Source organism: Oncorhynchus mykiss, chromosome 3 (genome assembly GCF_057628025.1).
Source record: "Oncorhynchus mykiss isolate SJ-2025 chromosome 3, ASM5762802v1, whole genome shotgun sequence".
NCBI lineage: Eukaryota > Metazoa > Chordata > Actinopteri > Salmoniformes > Salmonidae > Oncorhynchus > Oncorhynchus mykiss.
In genome coordinates this window covers 37,839,446-37,860,000 of record NC_143024.1, presented here as the reverse complement: position 1 = coordinate 37,860,000, position 20,555 = coordinate 37,839,446, and the positions used below count along the sequence as shown (strand labels likewise).

Genomic DNA, 20,555 nt, shown 5'->3' with positions numbered 1-20,555 from the left:
TGTCCTCTCTAAGACAGTGTGTCCTGTAGCTGGGAAAACACTGTGTGTGTGTGTCCTCTCTAAGACAGTGTGTCCTGTAGCTGGGAAAACACTGTGTGTGTGTCCTCTCTAAGACAGTGTGTCCTGTAGCTGGGAAAACACTGTGTGTGTGTGTCCTCTCTAAGACAGTGTGTCCTGTAGCTGGGAAAACACTGTGTGTGTGTCCTCTCTAAGATAGTGTGTCCTGAAGCTGGGAAAACACTGCGTGTGTGTGTCCTCTCTAAGATAGTGTGTCCTGTAGCTGGGAAAACACTGTGTGTGTGTGTCCTCTCTAAGACAGTGTGTCCTGTAGCTGGGAAAACACTGTGTGTGTGTCCTCTCTAAGATAGTGTGTCCTGAAGCTGGGAAAACACTGCGTGTGTGTGATGTGTTATGGGAATTCTTCTGTCCTAATCAGAAGAATGAGAGATTAAGCCATTTATGGAGCATTTATGAATATGTATGAATATTAAAGTTCTATGTGGAAATCCAACCTTCCAGGGCTTTATTAGTTGAGCCAATGGAAGACGAATCAGGTTGACTTTCAACTCTCTTTAATGGCCATGCAAGGGCAATTTGCTAAAGAGCTCTGTGAAAGTACTTTTAAAAAGTTTCCAAGTCAGAATATGGAAAGACTAGTGAAGGCAGTCAAATCATTTCATGCACTTGAAGAGAAGAGGTGACAAGGTCTATGTGATACGGTTTGGTTATGTCTGGGGTGAACGGTTGCAGGGCTAGAAGCCAGGTCTATGTGATACGGTTTGGTTATGTCTGGGGTGAACGGTTGCAGGGCTAGAAGCCAGCCAGAATGAAGTGATGGAATATGAAGAAGCATGCTGTTTATTTTGCATACATCATTGTTGGACCCCATTTCTTCTTGATATGTTACTCATTCAAAAAACACTGCTGTGCATTTTGCATCCACTGCCTAGTAACTCCTCAATTTACACTTAGAATATTTCAACGTTATCGTCTAAATGCCAGTTAATTTATGTGTGCTTCATTTATTTAACCAGGGGAGCCCATTGATATATGAATCTCTTTTTAAAGGGAGCTCTGATAACTGATGTATTCTGTGACTGATACACATATACAATACTGTACTCTGTTGGCATTTTATCTACTGGATGCTTGTGGACTCACCGCATTATCCTTGGTCCTTGGATTGTGATTGGTTCTCCTATATCCCTGCAGCACCTGGAGCCATGGAAACTCTATGCAACAGTTGGAGTGTTACTAGCCATAGACGTCCTGTCACTCATGATTTGGCAGATTGTGGATCCATTGCACATCACAGTAGAGGTACAATGACACTGTCATATCGGTCACACCCCTGGACCTTTTTCCTAATGTTGTTGTGTTACAGACGGGATTCAAAATATATATATTTTTTGTCAATACCCCAAAATGACAAAAATGAAAACATGTTTTTAGATTTTTCTGCAAATGTTTTGATTTTATACAGAAATATCACATTTACATAAGTATTCACACTCCTGAGTCAGTACTTGGTAGAAGCACCTTTGGCAGCGTTTACAACTGTGAGTCTTTGTGAGTACGTCTCTAAGAGCTTTCCACACCTGGATTGTGCTACATTGTTCTTTTCAAAATTCTTCAACTCTGTCAAATTGGTTGTTGATCATTGCTAGACATCTATTTTCAGGTCTTGCCATAGATTTTCAAGCAGATTTAACTTGGCCACTCAGGAACATTCACTGTCTTCTTGGTCCAGTATAGAGTTGGCCTTGTGTTTTGGATTATTGTCCTGCTGAAAGATGAATTCATCTCCCAGTGTCTGGTGGACAAAAAGACTGAAACAGATTTTCCTCTAGGATTTTGCCTGTGCTAAGCTCCATTTCTTTTTTTATTATGAAAAACTCCCCAGTCCTTAATAATTACAAGCATACCCATAACATGATTCAGCCACCATTATGCTTGAAAATATGGAGAGTGGTATTCAGTAATGTGTTGTATTGAATTTGCTCTAAACAGAACACTTTGTATTCAGGACAAAAAAATATAATTGCTTTGCCACATTTTTTTCAGTATTACTTTAAGTGTCTTGTTGCAAACAGGATGTATATTTTGGAATACTTTTTATTCTGTAAAGGCTTCCTTCTTTTCACTCCATCAGTTAGGTTAGTATTGGGGTGGAAGGTAGCCTAGTGATTAGAGCGTTGGGCCAGTAACCGAAAGGTTGTCGAATCAAGTCCCCGAGCTGACAAGGTAATAATCTGTTGTTCTGCCCCTGAACAAGGCAGTTAACCCACCGTTCCTAGGCCGTCATTGTAAATAAGTATTTGTTCTTAACTGACTTGCCTAGTTAAATGAAAATTGTGGTGTAATAACATTGTTGATCCATCCTCAGTTTTCTCCTATCCCAGCCATTAAACTGTAACTGGTTTAAAGTCATCATTGGTCTTATGGTGAAATCCCTGAGCGGTTTCCTTCCTCTCTGGCAACTCGGTGTATTGATAGACCATCCAAACTGTAAGTTAATAACTTCACCATGCTCAAAAGGGATATTCAATGTCTGCTTTTTTTTCATTTTGACCCATTTACGAAAAGGCTTCTTTGCGAGGCATTGGAAAACATCCCTGGTCTTTGTGGTTGAATCTGTGTTTGAAATTCACTGCCCGACTGAGGGACCTTACAGATAATTGTATATCTGGGGTACAGGGATGAGGTAGTCATTCAAAAATCATGTTAAACACTATTATTGCACACAGAGTGAGTCCATGCAACTTTACTACTGAACTTATTTAGGCTTGCCATAAAAAGGACTTTGAATATTTATTGACTCAAGACATTCCAGCCTTTCATTTGTTATTATTTTGTAAACATTTCTAAAAACATAATTTCACTTTGACATTATGGGGTATTGTGTGTAGGCCAGTGACCAAAAATCTAAATGTAATCCATTTTAAATTCAGGCAGTAACACAACAAAATTCCTTATTCGAAAGGCACTCGCACATCTGAGCTATCTTTTTTTGCAGGGGCATGGTAACAGTTGAATAACATGAGAAAAATTATAAACCCGCACACCGCTCTTGATAGTATCGCTGTTCTTTAATTGGCTTTTACGTATCGGCCACACGGCCTTCGTCAGGCTGTAACAAAATGTGTAAGAAGTCAAGGGGTGTGAATACCTTCTGAAGGCACTGTACTCTATGTGGTATTAGCTTTCGTATGTAAGCACTGTCACATGTCTAGTGTTCAACAACAGATTATTGCTTTGATGTCAGCCATCTTATTGTTCATTTACTTTCTACTTGTCAGTTTTAAAGTGAATGAATTGCGGATATCACACGGAATGTCGTTCACTCTGTCTCCTGTTCTCTCTCACTTTCCCTCTCACTTCCTCTCTTACTTCCTCTCTCTCTCCCGCTCTCTCTCTGTCGCTCTCCCTGTCTCTCTCTCCCTCTTTCTTTGTTTCTTTGTTTCTCTCTCTCTCTCTCTCTCTCTCTCTCTCTCTCTCTCTCTCTCTCTCTCTCACTCTCACACACTTCTTCCCCCACCCTCTCTCTCTGAGTAGAAGTTCACTAGGGAGGCCCCTAAAGGAGACTTGGATGTCCTGATTCAGCCCCTCCTGGAGCACTGCACTTCAGAGAAGATGAACACATGGCTCGGTATCCCTCCTCTATTCCTTACTCCTTCTCTCTTATCTGTACTTCTCTCTCTCACTCCCTTGTTCCCTCTTTTTTTCCCACTCTCTCACTCCCTCAATCCCCAGTCCATTCATTGTAAATGAAACACTCCTCGTATCTCAGCCCCCCACATTAGCTTTCTCTCTTTTTTTTGTCTGATCCCACTTTTTCCTCCACTCATTCTTCTCACTCCTCTCCTCTCCCCTCCTCTCACTCACTCAAGACAGTCATTCCCTGACTTTATCTTTCCCTCATATGCTTTTTATCTTCTCCTTTCATTTGTCTTTCTCTCACTATTGCCATACTGCCTCTCGTCCGAACAGTGGCAGCTCTTCTGAATGCATAATACTGTCAAATTCAATTAATATGAGTCACAAACTGTGCCATTGCCCAATAGCATTCCCTCTCTGTGCTATGCAAATATATTGTCACCCCACTGAGCGACGTAATGAAAGAACAATGGACACTTGGACAGAAGAAATAAAGGGGAATATGCATTACCTTTAGTCAACTGCCTAACATCACTCCATCGTCTTCACTTTCTCTCTCTCTCTCTCTCTCTCTCTCTCTCTCATTCTGTCTCTCTCTCTCTCTCTCTCTCTCTCTCTCTCTCTCTCTCTCATCCTGTCTCTCTCTCTCTCTTTCTCTCTCTCTCTCTCATTCTGTCTCTCTCTCTCTCTCTCTCATTCTGTCTCTCTCTCTCATTCTCTCTCTCTCTCCTACTTTGTCTCTCTCTCTCTCCACCAGGTGTAGTGTATGGCTACAAGGGACTGCTGCTGTTGCTGGGGATATTTCTGGCCTACGAGACCAAGTCTGTTTCCACGGAGAAGATCAATGACCATCGAGCCGTGGGGATGGCTATTTACAACGTGGCTGTGAGTCTCAACCATCACAGGGGGAGTGCTCTGGTTTCCGCTCTGCATTTTAGGCAGTCCATCGAGCGAAGGAACTCAAAGCAACAATTAACTACTGGTAGAAAGGTAGCAGGGGCTAGGCATTGTCTCAGTGTGGACATGAGATTCAATGATTTATTAGTGCATAGTGATAACATACGGCTAAGGCTTGTTATTTCTGGTGGTAAGCATGTGCTCATAAATATATTTTTGGAAGACATATTTTTGGCGCTAAAGCAAAATGTTAGTGCTATACTTAAACAATCATTCTAATTTGATTTGAATCGGTGAAGGATCATCACCAGTAGAGGTATTTAAGCTTCACTTTAACTGATATAGCAGCGATAACATACAGTACCGTTCCACCATGTAAGTTTTGCAAACAAGTAGCCATAGCCATTCGGTAACCCTCACACAGGTGAGCAAATCCATTAGATGTCTGGTAATGTAGACTTTTGCTGGAACAAACCACTGCTCTTACACAGGCAACATTTTTTAAATAACTTTAGCTTTAGGCTGGGTTACTATTTCGGCTCAACAATGTGCAAACATTTTAGTACTCTCTGAACAAGGATTTACATAATTGCCAGAACTTGCCCAGATTCCCATCTCAAAACAGCTTAATGAGGAACCGAAACACTTATGACTGAAAACCACCCACAGTTTTACTTCTTTTGACTGCGCATTTGCTGTGGGGCGGTTATGCAATTATGAAGTACATACAGTCAAAAAAAAATTTGCAAGGCAGAGGAAAGAACATTTAATTGATCAGTCATTCATATAGCTTGATGAAATCGTTAAACACAGCTGCAGGTCCGGACAAATGGAAAGCTTAGATGTTGATTTCACCATTTTATTTAATTGTGTATATTTCGTGGTGTAATACACATAGATAAATGATACAATTCCCTACAACAATGGTGCCCCATATGAGGTCGAATCCTTTAAAATGGCCTCCTTGTTGGGAAGCAGAGAGCTTTTGGAAGGCTTGATATTGTGATGATGTGCCAGTATGGCCACTATGACTTTATAATGAGGTTTTCATATGAGGAATCTCGTTGGAATGATAAGCAGCTGCCGACTGCTTTTTTAGATCTTATTTTCCTCTCTCACCTCTCTCTTGATATTTACCTCTTTGTTTCTCTCAATCTCTCTCTCTATCTCGCTCTCTCTCTCTCTCTCTCTCTCTCTCAATCCTCCCGTCTCTGCAGGTGTTGTGCATGATCACGGCTCCCGTCACTATGATCCTCACATCACAGCAGGATGCTTCCTTTGCCTTTGCCGCTCTGGCCATAGTGTTCTCTGTCTACATCACCCTGGTGGTGCTCTTTGTGCCCAAGGTACAGTATACTTTATAGAACAGGGTTGTGTCCCAAACGGCACCCTATTCCCTTTATAGTGCGTTACTTTGGACCAGGGCTCTGCTCGAAAATAGTGCACTGTATAGGGAATAGGGTGCCATTTGGGACGTAGCCTAGGACTGAGTCATTTAGCAGCCGTGTTTAATGTACACTTGCATCAGCACTCGAAACAAAGTTTCAATACTTTCTTCAATGTTAACATTTCCAAATTCACATATAGTATATGGTTCGTCTCTGTCTCTCTGGCTGTGTAGAGTAAAACTCTATTCTATTCTAGATGCGCAGGCTGATTACACGTGGTGAGTGGCAGTCAGAGCAGCAGGACACGCTGAAGACCGGCTCGTCCACCAACAACAACGATGAGGAGAAGTCTCGCCAGCTGGAGAGAGAGAACCGTGAACTTCAGAAGATCATACAGGAGGTACAGTACACACTTTATGATGCACCTTAGCTGTCAACATAGAATCACAATACATCTAGATTGAAATGTGTCTAATACGTATAATATACATCTGAATTATTGGAACTAGTAATCAATCATTCAGCCAATCTTTATCATACAGGTGGTACTATAATACACACTCACTTTGATACCTTAGATATCAAAATATAATCAAAATGCATTTATTAAAATACATCTAATACGTCTGAATTATTTGACCTAGCAAACAACCAATCAATCTTTCCAATCATTCATTTTTATTATATTTTACTAAGATATGCATTTGGTTTGATTAATACTTGATGAATACATGTCTAATTCATGCTCAATTAATGCGTAATGAAGGATTCCTCTTTACCCATGAGTGTCCAGTATTAATAAGACCTCTTCCTCTTCCGTGCTCTCAGAAAGAGCAGAGGGTATCGGAGCTCCGCAACCAGCTGGTTGAGAGACAGGCCCTGCGCAACCGACGACGGCCCTCATCCGGCACCAACCAGAACCACAGCAACTCGTCCCCGCCCTCTTCCCAGCCAGACCCCAAGTCTCTCCTGCCCCCACCCGGTTACCCCAACCCCGCGTCGGACAATCACTCCTCCTTACCCCCCTCCTTCTCCAACTCCTCCAACCTGTACCAGGCGGACAGCAAGATTAGTCGCAACCACTGTCACAACAGCCAGATCCCCCTGCTCTACAAGTGAAGGGGGTGGGGTGCTAGAAGAGCCCAGAGCGCACGGAGGAACGAACACACATGGAGGCACGGTGACTTTCACTTGTTATGGAAAAAGAGCACAAGCTACTGATATTGACAGAGTGAGTGGAGGCACACGACGGCAGAGGACTTTTCCATTCACTACAGGCTGCTGTGAGGCGAGTCACCCGGGGTAACACCAGTCTTTCTCACAGTCTATCTCACTGTGGGGACCTGAAGCACTTGTGACTAGCAATATGAGTTATTGAATAAGAGACAAGCACATCCCAGAGTAACCCTCAGTCTACTTGTGGAGACAAAAAATGGACAGATCTCCCTTTTTCATTCCTCTTCTTTCCTCCTTCCCTCTGTTTGTTTTCTCGTTCTGTTGTGCAGATGTATCTAGGATCTCCGGGAGGACTTTGTGTACTGTGTGTGTGTTTGCTCCTTTTTGACTCCCGTCTCTGCCTATTTGTCTTCTGTTTGTTGAAATAGCGAAGCACATGGTAATTAATTAATATTGTTATTACATAATGTATGATATATTATGTCATGGATTCAATGTTGTGCCCTATATTTAGTTCAATATATATATTTTTTTTTTTGGGGGGGGGGGGGTGGAAATTGTTCAGATGCAATGAGAGTGGGGAAAAAACAGCAGAGTTTCCCAGTGGATTCAATTGACTGGATTTCATATCAAAACGCCATCGAAACTCAAAGTGTAAAGTCATCCTAACTGGGTTTTGGAATGGACAATCCCTCCTTTTGGGACAATAGCAAGATTTTTGTGGATGTTTTGCTGTATACATATTTAGGTACAGCTTTGTATCTTCAATCACATGTTTTCTGTTGTATCCGCTTGAATAGATGAAACCCATTTGATAAGAAAACGGTGTCATGTGATATGTAACCTAATCCGTTTTCTATGTACCATCCTTTTGAACGTTTTCAATTGGACTTGAATGGATATGTTCCCGACATTTCAAAATTTTCTTGGACACCTCATAGATATTGAATGGAAGCCCACCCTGCTGGAGACTTGAAGTGGCATATTTATTATGCATCATTCTTCCCTGCCTTTTAATTTTCTTTGTCAATAACTGTTTTTCCTTAAAGACAATCTGAATATAAATGTAAATGTGAGTGTACATGCCTGCCACCCGTTGGTCTTATATTTGACGTTTCTTCCGAAGTTCCCCGCCGATTTTAGCTTTGTACAACCACGTTTGTGAACGTGACGACGAAGAATATATGTAACGGTTTTGTAAAGGATTCTGACATGCGTATACGACAGTTAATATATATGTGCAATCCCATTCATTAGCAATTTGTCAAAATGTATGAAGCAATGATATAACACAGCTTTGTCGGTAAGTAACGTACGAGACGTTCCTTTTCCAAATAGCGTGATCTCATGTTGCACTATAGTTCCAAACAAAGTTTCAGGTCGGGATTTTGTTGCCATAATGACATACTGTAGCTCAGGGTATAGGAAAGTGAGATATATAACTTCTCCATAGGAAGTTATTGGATGAAATAGTCCATATGTATTAACTGTACATGGAGGACATTGGGTAATATTGTAATATATGTATGCCGAAGATTATTTAGAGAAATATACTCTTGCACACTGAGTGTACAACACATTAGGAACACCTTCCTAATATTGAGTTACAGACCCTTTTTTACCCTCAGAACAGCCTCAATTGGCTGGGAAATGGCCGTACAAGGTGTTGAAAGCGTTCCACAGGGATGCTGGCCCATGTTGACGCCAGTGCTTCTCACAGTTGTGTCAAGTTGGCTGGATGTCCTTTGGGTGGCGGACAATTCTTGATACACACGGGAAACTGTGGTGAAAAATCCAGAGCGTTGCAGTTCTTGACACACTCAAACCGGTGCGCCTGGCACCTACTACCATACCCTGTTCAAAGGCTCTGAAGTCTTTTGTCTTGCCCGCTCACCCTCTGACTGGCTCACATACACAGTCCATGTCTCAGTTGTCTCAAGGCTTAAAAATCCTTCTTTAACCTTTCTCCTCCCCTTCATCAACACTGATTGAAGTGGATTTAACAGGTGGCATCAATAAGGGATCATAGCTTTCACCTGGATTCACTTGTTCAGTCTATGTCATGGAAAGAGCAGGTGTTCCTAATGTTTTGTACATGCAGTGTATATAACTGGATTTGAAGATATTTGTATACACTATATTTACAATTTTAAATGTTAATACAATGTCAGATTATATGCATTCAAATATATGGATAATCATAGTTAAATAAACCCATTGTTTTTCACTGAATTTATGTGTATCGTGTTGTGTCAATTGGACTAATAAGGAACAGAATTTAATTTAAACACCCTCATCAACCCTGAAATGTGACAAAACACTTCATTATAGGTTGAATGGGCATTTTATGACAGACAATATGTGGTATCATAACCATGTCCAAAGGGACAAGCATGTCACACACACAGCTGTTTTAACCACTAGATGTCACCATCAGTTAATGACACCCAAGGGATTCTGTTTTTTATTCATCTAGAATCTACATTCATATTGAACGATAGCCCTCCCAGGATCAAAAGTCATTTCAGTCCCGTACAATCTGCTTCCACTTCATAATTGATTGACCTATTAACCAATGGGTATTGGTGTCATTTCTTATCAGAAGGCAATATGAACTCAAAGATTGAGATCGTAATATGAGCTGAAAGTGAAAGGCAGACATACATGTTACACAACAGCCAGCTGCAAAGGGTCATGGTAAATGACAGCCTCATCTTGGAACAATATATTTTTTTTAACCTTTATTTAACTAGGCAAGTCAGTTAAGAACAAATTCTTATTTACAATAACGGCCTACCCCGGGCCAAACCCAGACGACGCTGGGCCAATTGTGCGCCGCCCTATGGGACTCCCAATCACAGCCGGATGTGATACAGCCTGAGGATGTTTGTGGGACAAACACATTTTCTCATGCACAACTTGTATTTCAGCTCACATCCCGCCACCCATCCACCTGGCTGAAAACCTATGATGCTTTCAAGGAGGAGGAGGAATAAGGTCAGTGGGGGGAATCCCCAGACATGGCTTAAGGCATATGTGGGCCCTCTCACTTGAGACAGCGGAAAATAAATAAGGGAATTTCCCTTGTTTTGGTCTGACATCATTGGGGATGCACTTTGTATTACAATTTCTGGTGCAAGCTGCTCAAGAACAGATGTAGGGCTTTAATTCAACCTGTATCGCTGAAGTTGAGCGTTATGGAGTGATTGAAATTTAAAGGCAATGTTAGCGGAGACTGCATTCACGGGGAACGCTGCACATGTCGGCTCAATCTGAAATGACCTTTACATTTCTATCGCGGAGTCTGTAACGCTTAAACTTTACAAAATGAATAGAGCCCTTAGTGTTAATGTACTGCTAAAGTCAAAACCTATTTACCCTCAACCACATAAGACAGTTGGATATGTCCAGACCCGCCCGGCCCCGCCCCCCTCCAAACTGCGTAATTAAATACAATCAAACTTTGAGTCTCCTAAAGTTGAGAACATTTGGAATTTATTACAGTTGATTCAAGCACTCTGAATAGGTGACAAATAAAATACACACAATCACATTTAAATAGACATAGTACGTCAATACATTAAATAAAATAACTTAATATTGTAGCAATGTATTCTGATAGGCCTAGTATAGGCTACTGCTAAATCAAAATAACTTATACTACAGTACTCCACAGTAGCCTACTGTATTTTCATATAAATAGTAAATATCATTTTTTTAAAGTTAATATGTATTTTCATATAAATAGTAAATATCATTTTTTAAAAGTTAATATGTATTTTCATATAAATAGTAAATATCATTTTTTTAAAGTTAATATGTATTTTCATATAAATAGTAAATATCATTTTTTTTAAGTTAATATGTATTTTCATATAAATAGTATTAAAAAATAAATAAAAGTAAGTTAATATAAAAAACCCAAAGTCATTATATTATTTGGTGCAAAATCTACAATACAGAGAGTGGACAATCATCATGTATGGACAAACAATAATCATTTCTTAAACTTTTTCAGTTGACAAAATAACCATTAAGATTAGACCTATCTCCTTTGAGATGGCTCAGTTACCATAAAATTGCAACACTAAAATAAGAGTTTTAACGTAAAACTTTTAGAACAAATATTCACCTCTGGCCTGCCTCTCTCTCATCATAGTGCAAACACACCAAAGAAGTTCTTGCCCTGCTCTGGCTCCACGTCGGTCAGTCGATTGGTCTCAGTCCACAGTTTGTCCCCTTCATTCAGCTGAAACACTGCACTAAGGTAAACTGCATTATACCAGCCTTCGCCAATATTGGACTCAGCATTACCGTAGTTTTGTTGACAAACTGACCTTACCCCGCTAAGTAGATTACCCTTATCCCCGATGGAGTCCGAATAGCGCCAAATAACGTGACTCAGAGGAGTGGTACGCTCGCCCGGGCCGTTGCACTTGACCCTAAAAGAAGCCTGGCTGTAAACGAAGAAGAGCCCAGTGTGTGGGATGAGGATTTGGTTCCCTTGTAGCTTGAACCCGCCCTGGGAAAAGGCCTGGCCGTCATCCTTTCTCCACTGCACTGTGTCAGCGGTAAGATTAGGATTGTATTCACCTGGCATTAGAGGGAAGAAAGGCCCATTGTTACAACTTTGAGGCCCCAGGGTCCAGCTGGTAGCTATTTGTTCTTACAAAGCTCTTGTCAATTTACTCTGGAGGCAACAAGAGACAAGCTAATGATTAACCAACTTCCTTGCTTCCTTGTGTTGTGCTTTAATTTTTGTCAATGGAAATGTTTGAAAAAAATCCCAGGGCTTCCCCAATATAAATACTTACTAACCCACTAGACACTGTTTTAAACCTTAAACCTTATTCTTGAATGGGGATGTTTAAAAATAATCCCCTAGCTTCTACAATGGAAAGACACTAAGACATACTAGCCCACTAGACATGTTTTAACCTTCAACAGACACAGTCCAGGCTGTCTGCAAAAGGTTATAGGTCACTCACCCTCTAAATGGATGGCTGCTTTCGCATTGCCGGCAATCTGCTTCAATGTATTGTGGGTATCTGAGGGAGAGAAAAATATTAGTCACGAATAACACTAGCAAAAGCCATGACGTTACCTACAACTGTAACCTTTAATTCAAGCAATTGCAGTGAGAAGAAATTCAATGAAAAAGGGGCATCTGTCAAACAAATAATCACCTTTTGCACCAATGAATATCTCCAGCTGAGGCTCCATTCCGTCCTGCATCTGTGAGAGAAACCAAGAGGATGTTAGTTGATTGTACGGTTCTCCATTTCAGAAATGTGGTAAATGTTAGCCCCATTGGAGTTCCTTACCGTTGCCAGTCTTCCATGCTGACACCAGGCAAAGAGCAGGGCTGCTGCCGCACATAAAGCTGCTATTAAGAGAACGCCACACAGCCTCCATAGCCAACCTCTTGAGGCCTTTCTCTCAGCGACAGCTGTCACTGTTGTCTTGTACACAGGGCCACTGTCCACAAGGCTATTTTCAAGGCCCCTCTCCATGTCTTCAGGTGTCATCGCATACCCCTCCATACTTCTGCTGAATGAGGTTCAAACTCTTGACTCTTGGCTCTTGGTGGCAGTGGAAAAGTCTAGCAACTGAATAATTGCTTCGTATATCTCCTAAATATCTTCTTTGTTTTTACAGAGTTGTAGTTTGATAGGTGTCCTGTGTTTTGCTCGTTTGTTAGAATGGACTTCTGACAGAAGCCCTGTCGTTTTTATGCTCGGCCTGCTACTAGCACAAAAGGGGAAACTCCAGTGATGTCACCCAATGAGTGGAGACATAGCAGAGTTGCAGCAGACTGTGGAGAGATGGTTATGGTTCAAAGGAAAATAAAATCCACAGACCAGCTCTGCCAAACTGGGATTCCAATGGGTAGGTGTGGTTACAGGATAGGGTTAAGGCAAAACAGGACGTTCAACTTGAAAGTGAATTCCTTGTGCAACAGTGTAGTTTTTCTATTTGGTAACCAGAATGTACAGTAACTTCTCAGCTATATACTGAAACTGCATTTACATAAAACAAGGAATTCTCAATAAGTCACATGTATATTTATTGTGTAATTACACAATGCATGTGAATACCATTAAACTCCATGGTATCTTTGCTACTTAATGCAAAGTGTAGCAAAGCCACTTTTGACTTGAACTTTAGTTAGGGATTTTTATTCAGTCTTATTCACCAGCTGTTTGTAATGCTGTTTGTCTGGTAATAGTCATACATTTAAAATAGTAAACAATTATGGTATTTATTGATTACATAGAACTTGCTGCACTGAAGTTGTTAATAACTGGATGTAAAATTAATATTTCTACACCTACACAATCACAATACATTCAAAGCTACACAAGGACAGGCTCAGGAGAAACAAAAGACTCAAGCAAAAGTTGGAAATATCCCTCTTTTTGTTTCAGAACTGGTTTCGTACATAACCCTTTCCAAACACCCAAACAGGTTTTTGACTTCTCTTTATTGACCCAATCTGGCTTCTGTATTTCGCTGCCCTCCCTGACTGGTTGTGGGAGTTTGGAGCATAACCCGGTTTATTTGTGGGATTTCCATCACCCATGCACTACCTGAACTGAGTTTTATTTGCATATTGTTTCGTCATCTAATTTCTGTTTCTGTTAGTGATAAACAAGCACTGTATACCTTCAAAACATGGTTAAAACTATAATTTGGATAAAATATATGGAACAGCATCATAGCTACGTCTATGAATGTGAGAGTGGTTATGCTTAAGTTTGAATTCTCTGTTGTTTCTCGCTTTATTTTTTATTCCTTTTTTTGGTAAAGTGTATTGAGGCTTTTGTTAAATGCACTTGAAATAAACTGTGATTTGATGATTTACATTTCCCCAGTCCCAGTCCTTGGCTGTCTACCAAAACAAGTAACTGGGGTGACCAGACCAGGTAGTTTGGAGCACTGTCACGTAACACTGTTTTACATGCACTGTGTCACTGTTTCCTTATGTATGCTTACGTGAAAATACAAGCACTATAGGTATGACCATCAGTGAAGCTTGGAGTATTGTCACAGTGTTTTATGTATTGTCATTCAGTCGTAATACCTGAGAACTGTTACGTTGGTATAAAGGGTCGGGAGACAGGCGCAGGAATGCGTAATACGGGGACGAAGACCAAACAAACATGTTACAAAAACGCATGGTTGAAACCCAAACAAAAGAGCGAGGAGTACCTCAAATAAATACACACGCGCACAATGATTAACACACTGGACGAGACCCGCAATCATCAAGGGCATGAAAGCCAAAACACACAGTACAGGTACTCACATGCACCAACGGACATTGTAACAACAACCAACCCCCCAATGGAAACCAATATATACAAATACTAATCTGTGGGAATAGGGGACAGGTGTGCATGATGAAAGTTCCAGAGGGATCCGTGACAAGAACTGAGATCTCACCTCTGATTCATCTCTCAGATTGATTTATGTATTCCTATGTTAGTGTGTAGCAATGTTTCCAAGACTATGACTACCTGCAAATACACGCCAACCGCAAGATCTAGGAAAGAGCAGGGAAGCATTAGGTAATACTTCAGGGTCATCTGAAATATAATACAGGAACCTCTCATACTGAATTATATTGAGGAAAGAAAGAGACCTTTTGATTGTGAGGAACACAAGTATTGTGATAAAGAGAGGAAACATCTACCTGAGACTTCATATCTCGATGCCCTTCCCTCTGCCCTATTAGCAATACCTTCACCTCAATCCTTCCACCCCTCTCTGTAGCAGGGCCGTGGTCCAACCCTTCCTCTCTCTGAAGTCTCAACATTACCCACCACTATCTCTGGCCCTCAAATACTTTGTGGTGGCAGGTAGGCTAGCAGTTAAGAGTGTTGGACCAATAACAGAAAGGTTGTTGGTTTGAATCCCCGAGCAGACTAGGTGATACATCTGGTGATGTACCCTTGAGCATGGCACTTAATGTCAGTTGCTCTTTATGAGCATGTATGCTAAATGACTAAAATATAAAAAGCCTCACATCCCCCTTAAGTAATGATGTAATTGGCCCTACTTTGGATTCACCTATCTGTGACTGAAAACTGGGTCTCCTGCCAGAACAGTGGTATTGGCTTGGGGTCACATGGTTCAAATTTAGGTCTCATCAGGACTCATCACGTGGACCTTGATGACAGAACCAACTGGATATTTCATGTCCATCCAAGTTACCTCAGGGATTACTTCTAGGAACAGAGAAGCAGGCTTTTTCTTACTATTCGATCTGTTTATGTACTAAGATGGTAGTGATACATATCCTTGGGGACATCAGAGGGGTGATTCATTCTGTTTCCTCTCCCATTGGCTGAAAGAGCATTTGATAACAAAATTGTTATCATTGTTATCAAAGTTCTGAAAACATTTTTGTTGTTAAATGCAGATTGTCTCATGAGGTAAGCAGAAGGAAAATAAATTGTGGCCCACACACTCAAATATTCCAACATACTGTATAATGTCACCTTGTTGTGTACAGAAACAGTCAAACACACTGGCTAGTAGTTAGCACAGTAAAGTAGTTATAGTGTATGATAGTGTCAGTGACTTGCAGTCAGGGTAGGCAGGGTAGGTCGTGCTACTCTGTGATAATCTGTCAGGAAGTCTATGTGTAGCTGGTGTATAGGAGTCAGGCGCAGGACAGCAGATATGAGTAAATAAACATATTTTACTCAACATATAATAAATGCAATACAAAAACAGAGCCCACAACAGCCTACTTCCTACATAGAAACAATCACTCACAAACAAACATGGGGGAACAGAGGGTTAAATAATGAACAGGTAATTGGGGAATTGAAACCAGGTGTGTAAGACAAAGACAAAACAAATGGAAAATGAAAAGTGGATGGCGATGGCTAGAAGGCCAGTGACGTCGACCGCCGAATGCCGCCCGAACAAGGAGAGGGACCGACTTCGGTGGAAGTCGTGACAGTATCCAATTTTTAACAAGCTGTTACGGAAAGCCAAATAAAAAATAAAATTATATAAAAATTGACATTCTTTACATCAAAACATCAGGAAAGGCGCCAGAGTATGCATGCCTTCCTTCCCATCCATTGAAATCCATTTTCACCCCAATTTCGTGATATCCAATTGGTAGTTACAGTCTTGTCCCATTGCTGCAACTCCTGTACGGACTCGGGAGAGGCGAAGGTCGAGAGCCATGCGTCCTCCGAAACACGATCCTGCCAAGCCACACTGCTTCTTGACACACTTCTCGCTTAACCCGGAAACCAGCCACACCAACGTGTTGGAGGAAACACCTTACAACATGCAACCATAGTTAGCGTGCATGCACCTAGCCTGCCACAAGGAGTCGCTAGAGCGTGATGGGACAAGGACATCCCGGTCGGCCAAACCCTCCCCTAACCAGGACGACGCTGGGCCAATTGTGCGCCGCCTCATGGGTCTCCAGGTCATGGCCGGCTGCGACACAGGCTGGAATAGAACCAGAGTCTGTAGTGACACCCTAAGCACTGCGAAGCAGTGCCTTAGCCTTCATTTGTTGCATTGAGTGGATTTCATATTTTGCACATGCATATTGTCTAAGCATGTTGTGTGGGTAAGCCTGGGGTAAAATGTACACAACTGGATGTGTCTACATATTTTGGAGCTCGCATACGTTGAACTGAACAAATCTAGCTAGCAAGCAAAAACAACCTGACAAATGAACACCATACTCCACCTCAAACAATTTTCCAAGATGGATTTCTAAGAAAAACTTGGTCAAATTCAGAGAGGGAGACCAACATCTGCGCTCCCTGACCTTCATCAGATGAAGAGACAAAGTCTTCAGATTGGGGCAAAGAAACAATGCTGATGGCCTCTGGATATGATACCTGGCTGTCAAGGAATCAACCGGCTTTCTGCTTTTGGTCTATGGAGAGATTTTCAGCTTTAACTGAGGCACTCTTTTGTGTTCTGCAGAATAAAATAATGAAAATGGGGTTCTGCTGCGCATGTATCAGGGAAACAAGGAAAGTTGTGGATGCCCAGGGACAAGAGTTTGATACTTTCTATGATCGGTTTGAGGAGAAATACACCACACTTGGCCTGACAGACACAGCAAACCGGAGCAGAGGAGAGGGAGAGGAATGTTTTACAACATTTTGGACAATATCAGTATTCAAATGAAAGCCAGGTTTGATCATTTTGTCATCCTTGGCCCTCATGCCAATCGAGACTGAGAGCCTTTTCAAACTCAAAAAGAATAAAGAAGACTTCTACAATATTGTCACTGAGAGGTTTCCCCTGAAGGACAGACGAATGGACTTCCTTTACAAGTAAAGGTAGGCTGAAATGCATTTTCCTTAGCAATGTGCAGGTTAGTCTACTGTTAAATGAACATGAGAATAGACCACATCCCTTTGACGCCTTTGATTTATCAAGCTACAATTACGTTTTGATTAGACACATTCTTCAGTTATGTCGATTGTTGATACGGACATTTCGTGAGAATCTTATTTATTACATATATATGTGTAATAATATTTCACATAATATGACTATGTATTTGTGTTTGCTGCACGCGCCAGGCACAGTGCATTGGAAGAATTGTAAATCCATTATGAAAGGCTATGGGGTTTGCATTGCAAACTACTCGGATGAAATGTGTCCATATATTGGTATTTTTGTGTCATCTATTGGTTGTAACCGTGGACGCTACATCGGTCTATGGACGAGCTGAGTTGAGCAGTGTGTCATTTTGTCGGATGATATGAAATATGCCGCCATCAGAGGCTATCACTTGTGTGTCTTGGTTACATTTGGTATTTACATTTGTCAATTTAGCCTATGTCCCTCTGGTTGTTGGAGCCATCTGTTGTTTAGTGGACTTGGCCTTCATCAAGGTTTATTTGTGAGTTAATCTGGCTTTGATAATAGCCAGTGCCTACCCAGCCACTGACCTCACCACACATCCCTATCCTGTGTCTCATGGTCCTCACATGACTGAAGGACAGGCTCATCATCTGTACTTGTCATGTGGTTCATTCATATGATCTGTTTGTAGATAAATTAATTTCAACTACTCGGAATGTAACTGTACTTTAGGATGAACTGAAAAGCAGGAAGTAGGTCCTGAAAACAGGAGTCGAAAGAAAAAATGCTCAGGAAGGAAACCACAACAGTAAGGAAGTGATAATCAACTATAGCTTAAATTCTCACGAAAGAAGGAGCAAATATCCCTGTATTGCAGATCAGCAAGGACATCACTTTGTTTCACCACCAAACCTGATTGAAATGATTACATCAATCAGGAGGGATGGAGGTAGATTCAGTTCATTTCAGACGATGGTGAGTATAGTCCTGTGCTTTAGGACATGAAAGGAGAGCTTTCCTAAAGGGAACGTTTTGAATGTTGTCAAAACGTCCTGTAGAAAATGTTTTCATAAAAACCAGTAAGGGACTTAAAGACCATTGTAGTGGCAGTAGTCCAGACAGAAGATGGCAAGTGCCTGGATTAGGACCTGTGCTGTTTCCTGTGTGAGGTAGAGTCATACTCTACTAATGCCGTAGAGCATGAACTTGCAGGAGCGAGTGACTCCATTGATGTTTACAGAGAACGACAGGGTGTTGTCCAAGGTCACGCCAAGGTTATTTGCATTCTGAGCGGGGGACACCATGAAGTTGTCAACTGTGATGGAGAGGCCCTGTAGCGGCCAGGCCTTCCCCGGGAGGAAGAGCAACTCCGTCTTGATGAGCTTGAGCTTGAGGTGGTGGGCTGACATCCAAGCTGAGATATCTGCCAGGCATGCAGAGATGTGTGTTGACACCTGGGTGTCAGAAGGGGAAGAAAAATAGTTGAGTATCATCTACATAGTAAAATCACTGGGAAAGCCAAGCCAGAAAATAATTAACATATTACAACCGATCTTTTTGTGATAATTGCGTTGTTTGCTCTGTAACCTTTTAGATTATATACTTTGCTACCGTGATATACAGTGCATTTGGAAAGTTTTCAACACCCTTGAATTTTTCCACATGTTACAACCTTGTTCTAAAATGGATTAAATATTTTTTTTTACCTCATCAATCTACACACATTATCCCATAATGACAAAGCAAAAACAGGTTTTTCAAAAATGTTGCAAATGTATTACAAATAACAAACTGAAATATCACATTTACATAAGTATTCAGACCCTTTACTCAGTACTTTGTTGAAGCACCTTTGGCAGAGATTACTGCCTCGAGTCTTCTTGTGTATGACGCTACAAGCTTGGTTTCATCAGACCAGAGAATCTTATTTCTCATGGTCTGAAAGTCCTTTCGGTGCTTTTTGGCAAACTCCAAACTCCATGTGCCTTTTACTGAGGAGTGGCTTCCATCTGGCCACATGAGGCCTGATTGAGGGAGTGCTGCAGAGATGGTTGTCCTTCTGGAAGGTTCTCTCATTTCCAAAGAGGAACTCTGGAGGCCCTTCTCCCCCGATTGCTCAGTTTGGCCGGGCGACCAGCTTTAGGAAGAGTATTGGTGGTTCCAAACTTCTTCCATTTAAGAATGATGAGGACACTGCTCTTGGGGACCTTCAATGCTACAGACATTTTTTGGTACCCTCCACTGTGCCTCGACAAAATCCTGTCTCTGAGCTCTGCGGACAATTCCTTCAACCTCGTCAACTGTGGGACCTTATATAGACAGGTATGTGCCATTCCATATCATGTCCAATCAATTGAATTTACCACAGGTGGACTCCAATCAAGTTGTAGAAACATCTCAAGGATGATCAATGGAAACAGGATGCACCTGAGCTCAATTTCGAGTCTCATGGCAAAGGATCTGAATAAGTTAGGTTTTTTATTTGTAATAAATGTGCAAAAATGTCTAAAAACCTGTTTTTGCTTTGTCATTATGGGGTGTTGTGTGTAGATTGATGTGGAAAACAATTAATTTAATAGATTTTAGACTAATGTGGAAAAATGGAAGGGGTCTGAATACTTTCCGAATGCACTGTATAGGCCTAAGGCCGAGACAAAAAGAAGAAACAGTGGCAGAATAAATTCAACCCCACCTTTGTTTTAATCACAAAACCAGAGAACAATCTCTGTCCGGTGAAGTCCAGAAAGCATATGACGTCGCTGTCCATGGTTCTGATTTCTGTGTGTACGTGTGTGCGTGTGTGTGCGCGCGTTCGTGCAAGTAGAACATTTTTTTTGACACCCTACTTGTAGAGAAACGCCAATGCCATCCTCCTCTCTTTCATGTTGATGAAACGGTCTGTCACTCTGTCATACAGTACACGCTTTACATTTTTGTTGTCCTTGGCTACCTGGCTAAAATGTTTGCTTGCTTTCCTAACTTCCTTACATGGGCTACATATTTTATTTAACTAGGCAATCCGTTAAGAACAAAACTAGGCAATCCGTTAAGAACAAATTCTTATTTACAACAACG

General features: G+C 41.3%; 2 protein-coding genes across 3 annotated transcripts in view; one reads left to right on the top strand and one right to left on the bottom strand.

Moving 5' to 3' along the window:
• LOC110503983 (gamma-aminobutyric acid type B receptor subunit 1) overlaps positions 1 to 9,350 on the top strand; it is a 48,575-nt gene extending 39,225 nt beyond the window's left edge. Inside the window, exons 19-24 of the mRNA XM_036973530.2 lie at positions 1,213 to 1,320; positions 3,556 to 3,649; positions 4,415 to 4,542; positions 5,772 to 5,900; positions 6,199 to 6,342; positions 6,771 to 9,350. Of these exons, the coding sequence (XP_036829425.1) occupies positions 1,213 to 1,320; positions 3,556 to 3,649; positions 4,415 to 4,542; positions 5,772 to 5,900; positions 6,199 to 6,342; positions 6,771 to 7,061 (894 nt within the window). The 3' untranslated portion in view covers positions 7,062 to 9,350. The remainder of the gene's footprint in view (positions 1 to 1,212; positions 1,321 to 3,555; positions 3,650 to 4,414; positions 4,543 to 5,771; positions 5,901 to 6,198; positions 6,343 to 6,770) is intronic.
• Positions 9,351 to 10,591: 1,241 nt separating this feature from the next.
• Positions 10,592 to 12,877, bottom strand: tnf (tumor necrosis factor). 2 transcript variants are annotated; one of them, NM_001124374.1, is given in 5 exon segments: positions 10,592 to 10,839; positions 10,931 to 11,711; positions 12,107 to 12,166; positions 12,305 to 12,353; positions 12,443 to 12,798. In NM_001124374.1, coding segments are annotated over 4 exon segments (768 nt in total). In that variant the 5' UTR covers positions 12,662 to 12,798; the 3' UTR covers positions 10,592 to 10,839; positions 10,931 to 11,271.
• Between the last annotated feature and the right edge of the window lie 7,678 nt (positions 12,878 to 20,555).

What these genes read in the sequence shown, in the direction of transcription:
- tnf (XM_090218677.1), bottom strand. Translation starts at nt 12,661, where the DNA reads ATGGAGGGGTATGCGATGACACCTGAAGACATGGAGAGGGGCCTTGAA. An exon ending in GATATTCATTGGTGCAAAAG is followed by an intron (nt 12,167 to 12,304) that starts GTGATTATTTGT and finishes TCTCTCCCTCAG; the next exon opens with ATACCCACAATACATTGAAG. An exon ending in AGCAGCCATCCATTTAGAGG is followed by an intron (nt 11,712 to 12,106) that starts GTGAGTGACCTA and finishes CTCTAATGCCAG; the next exon opens with GTGAATACAATCCTAATCTT.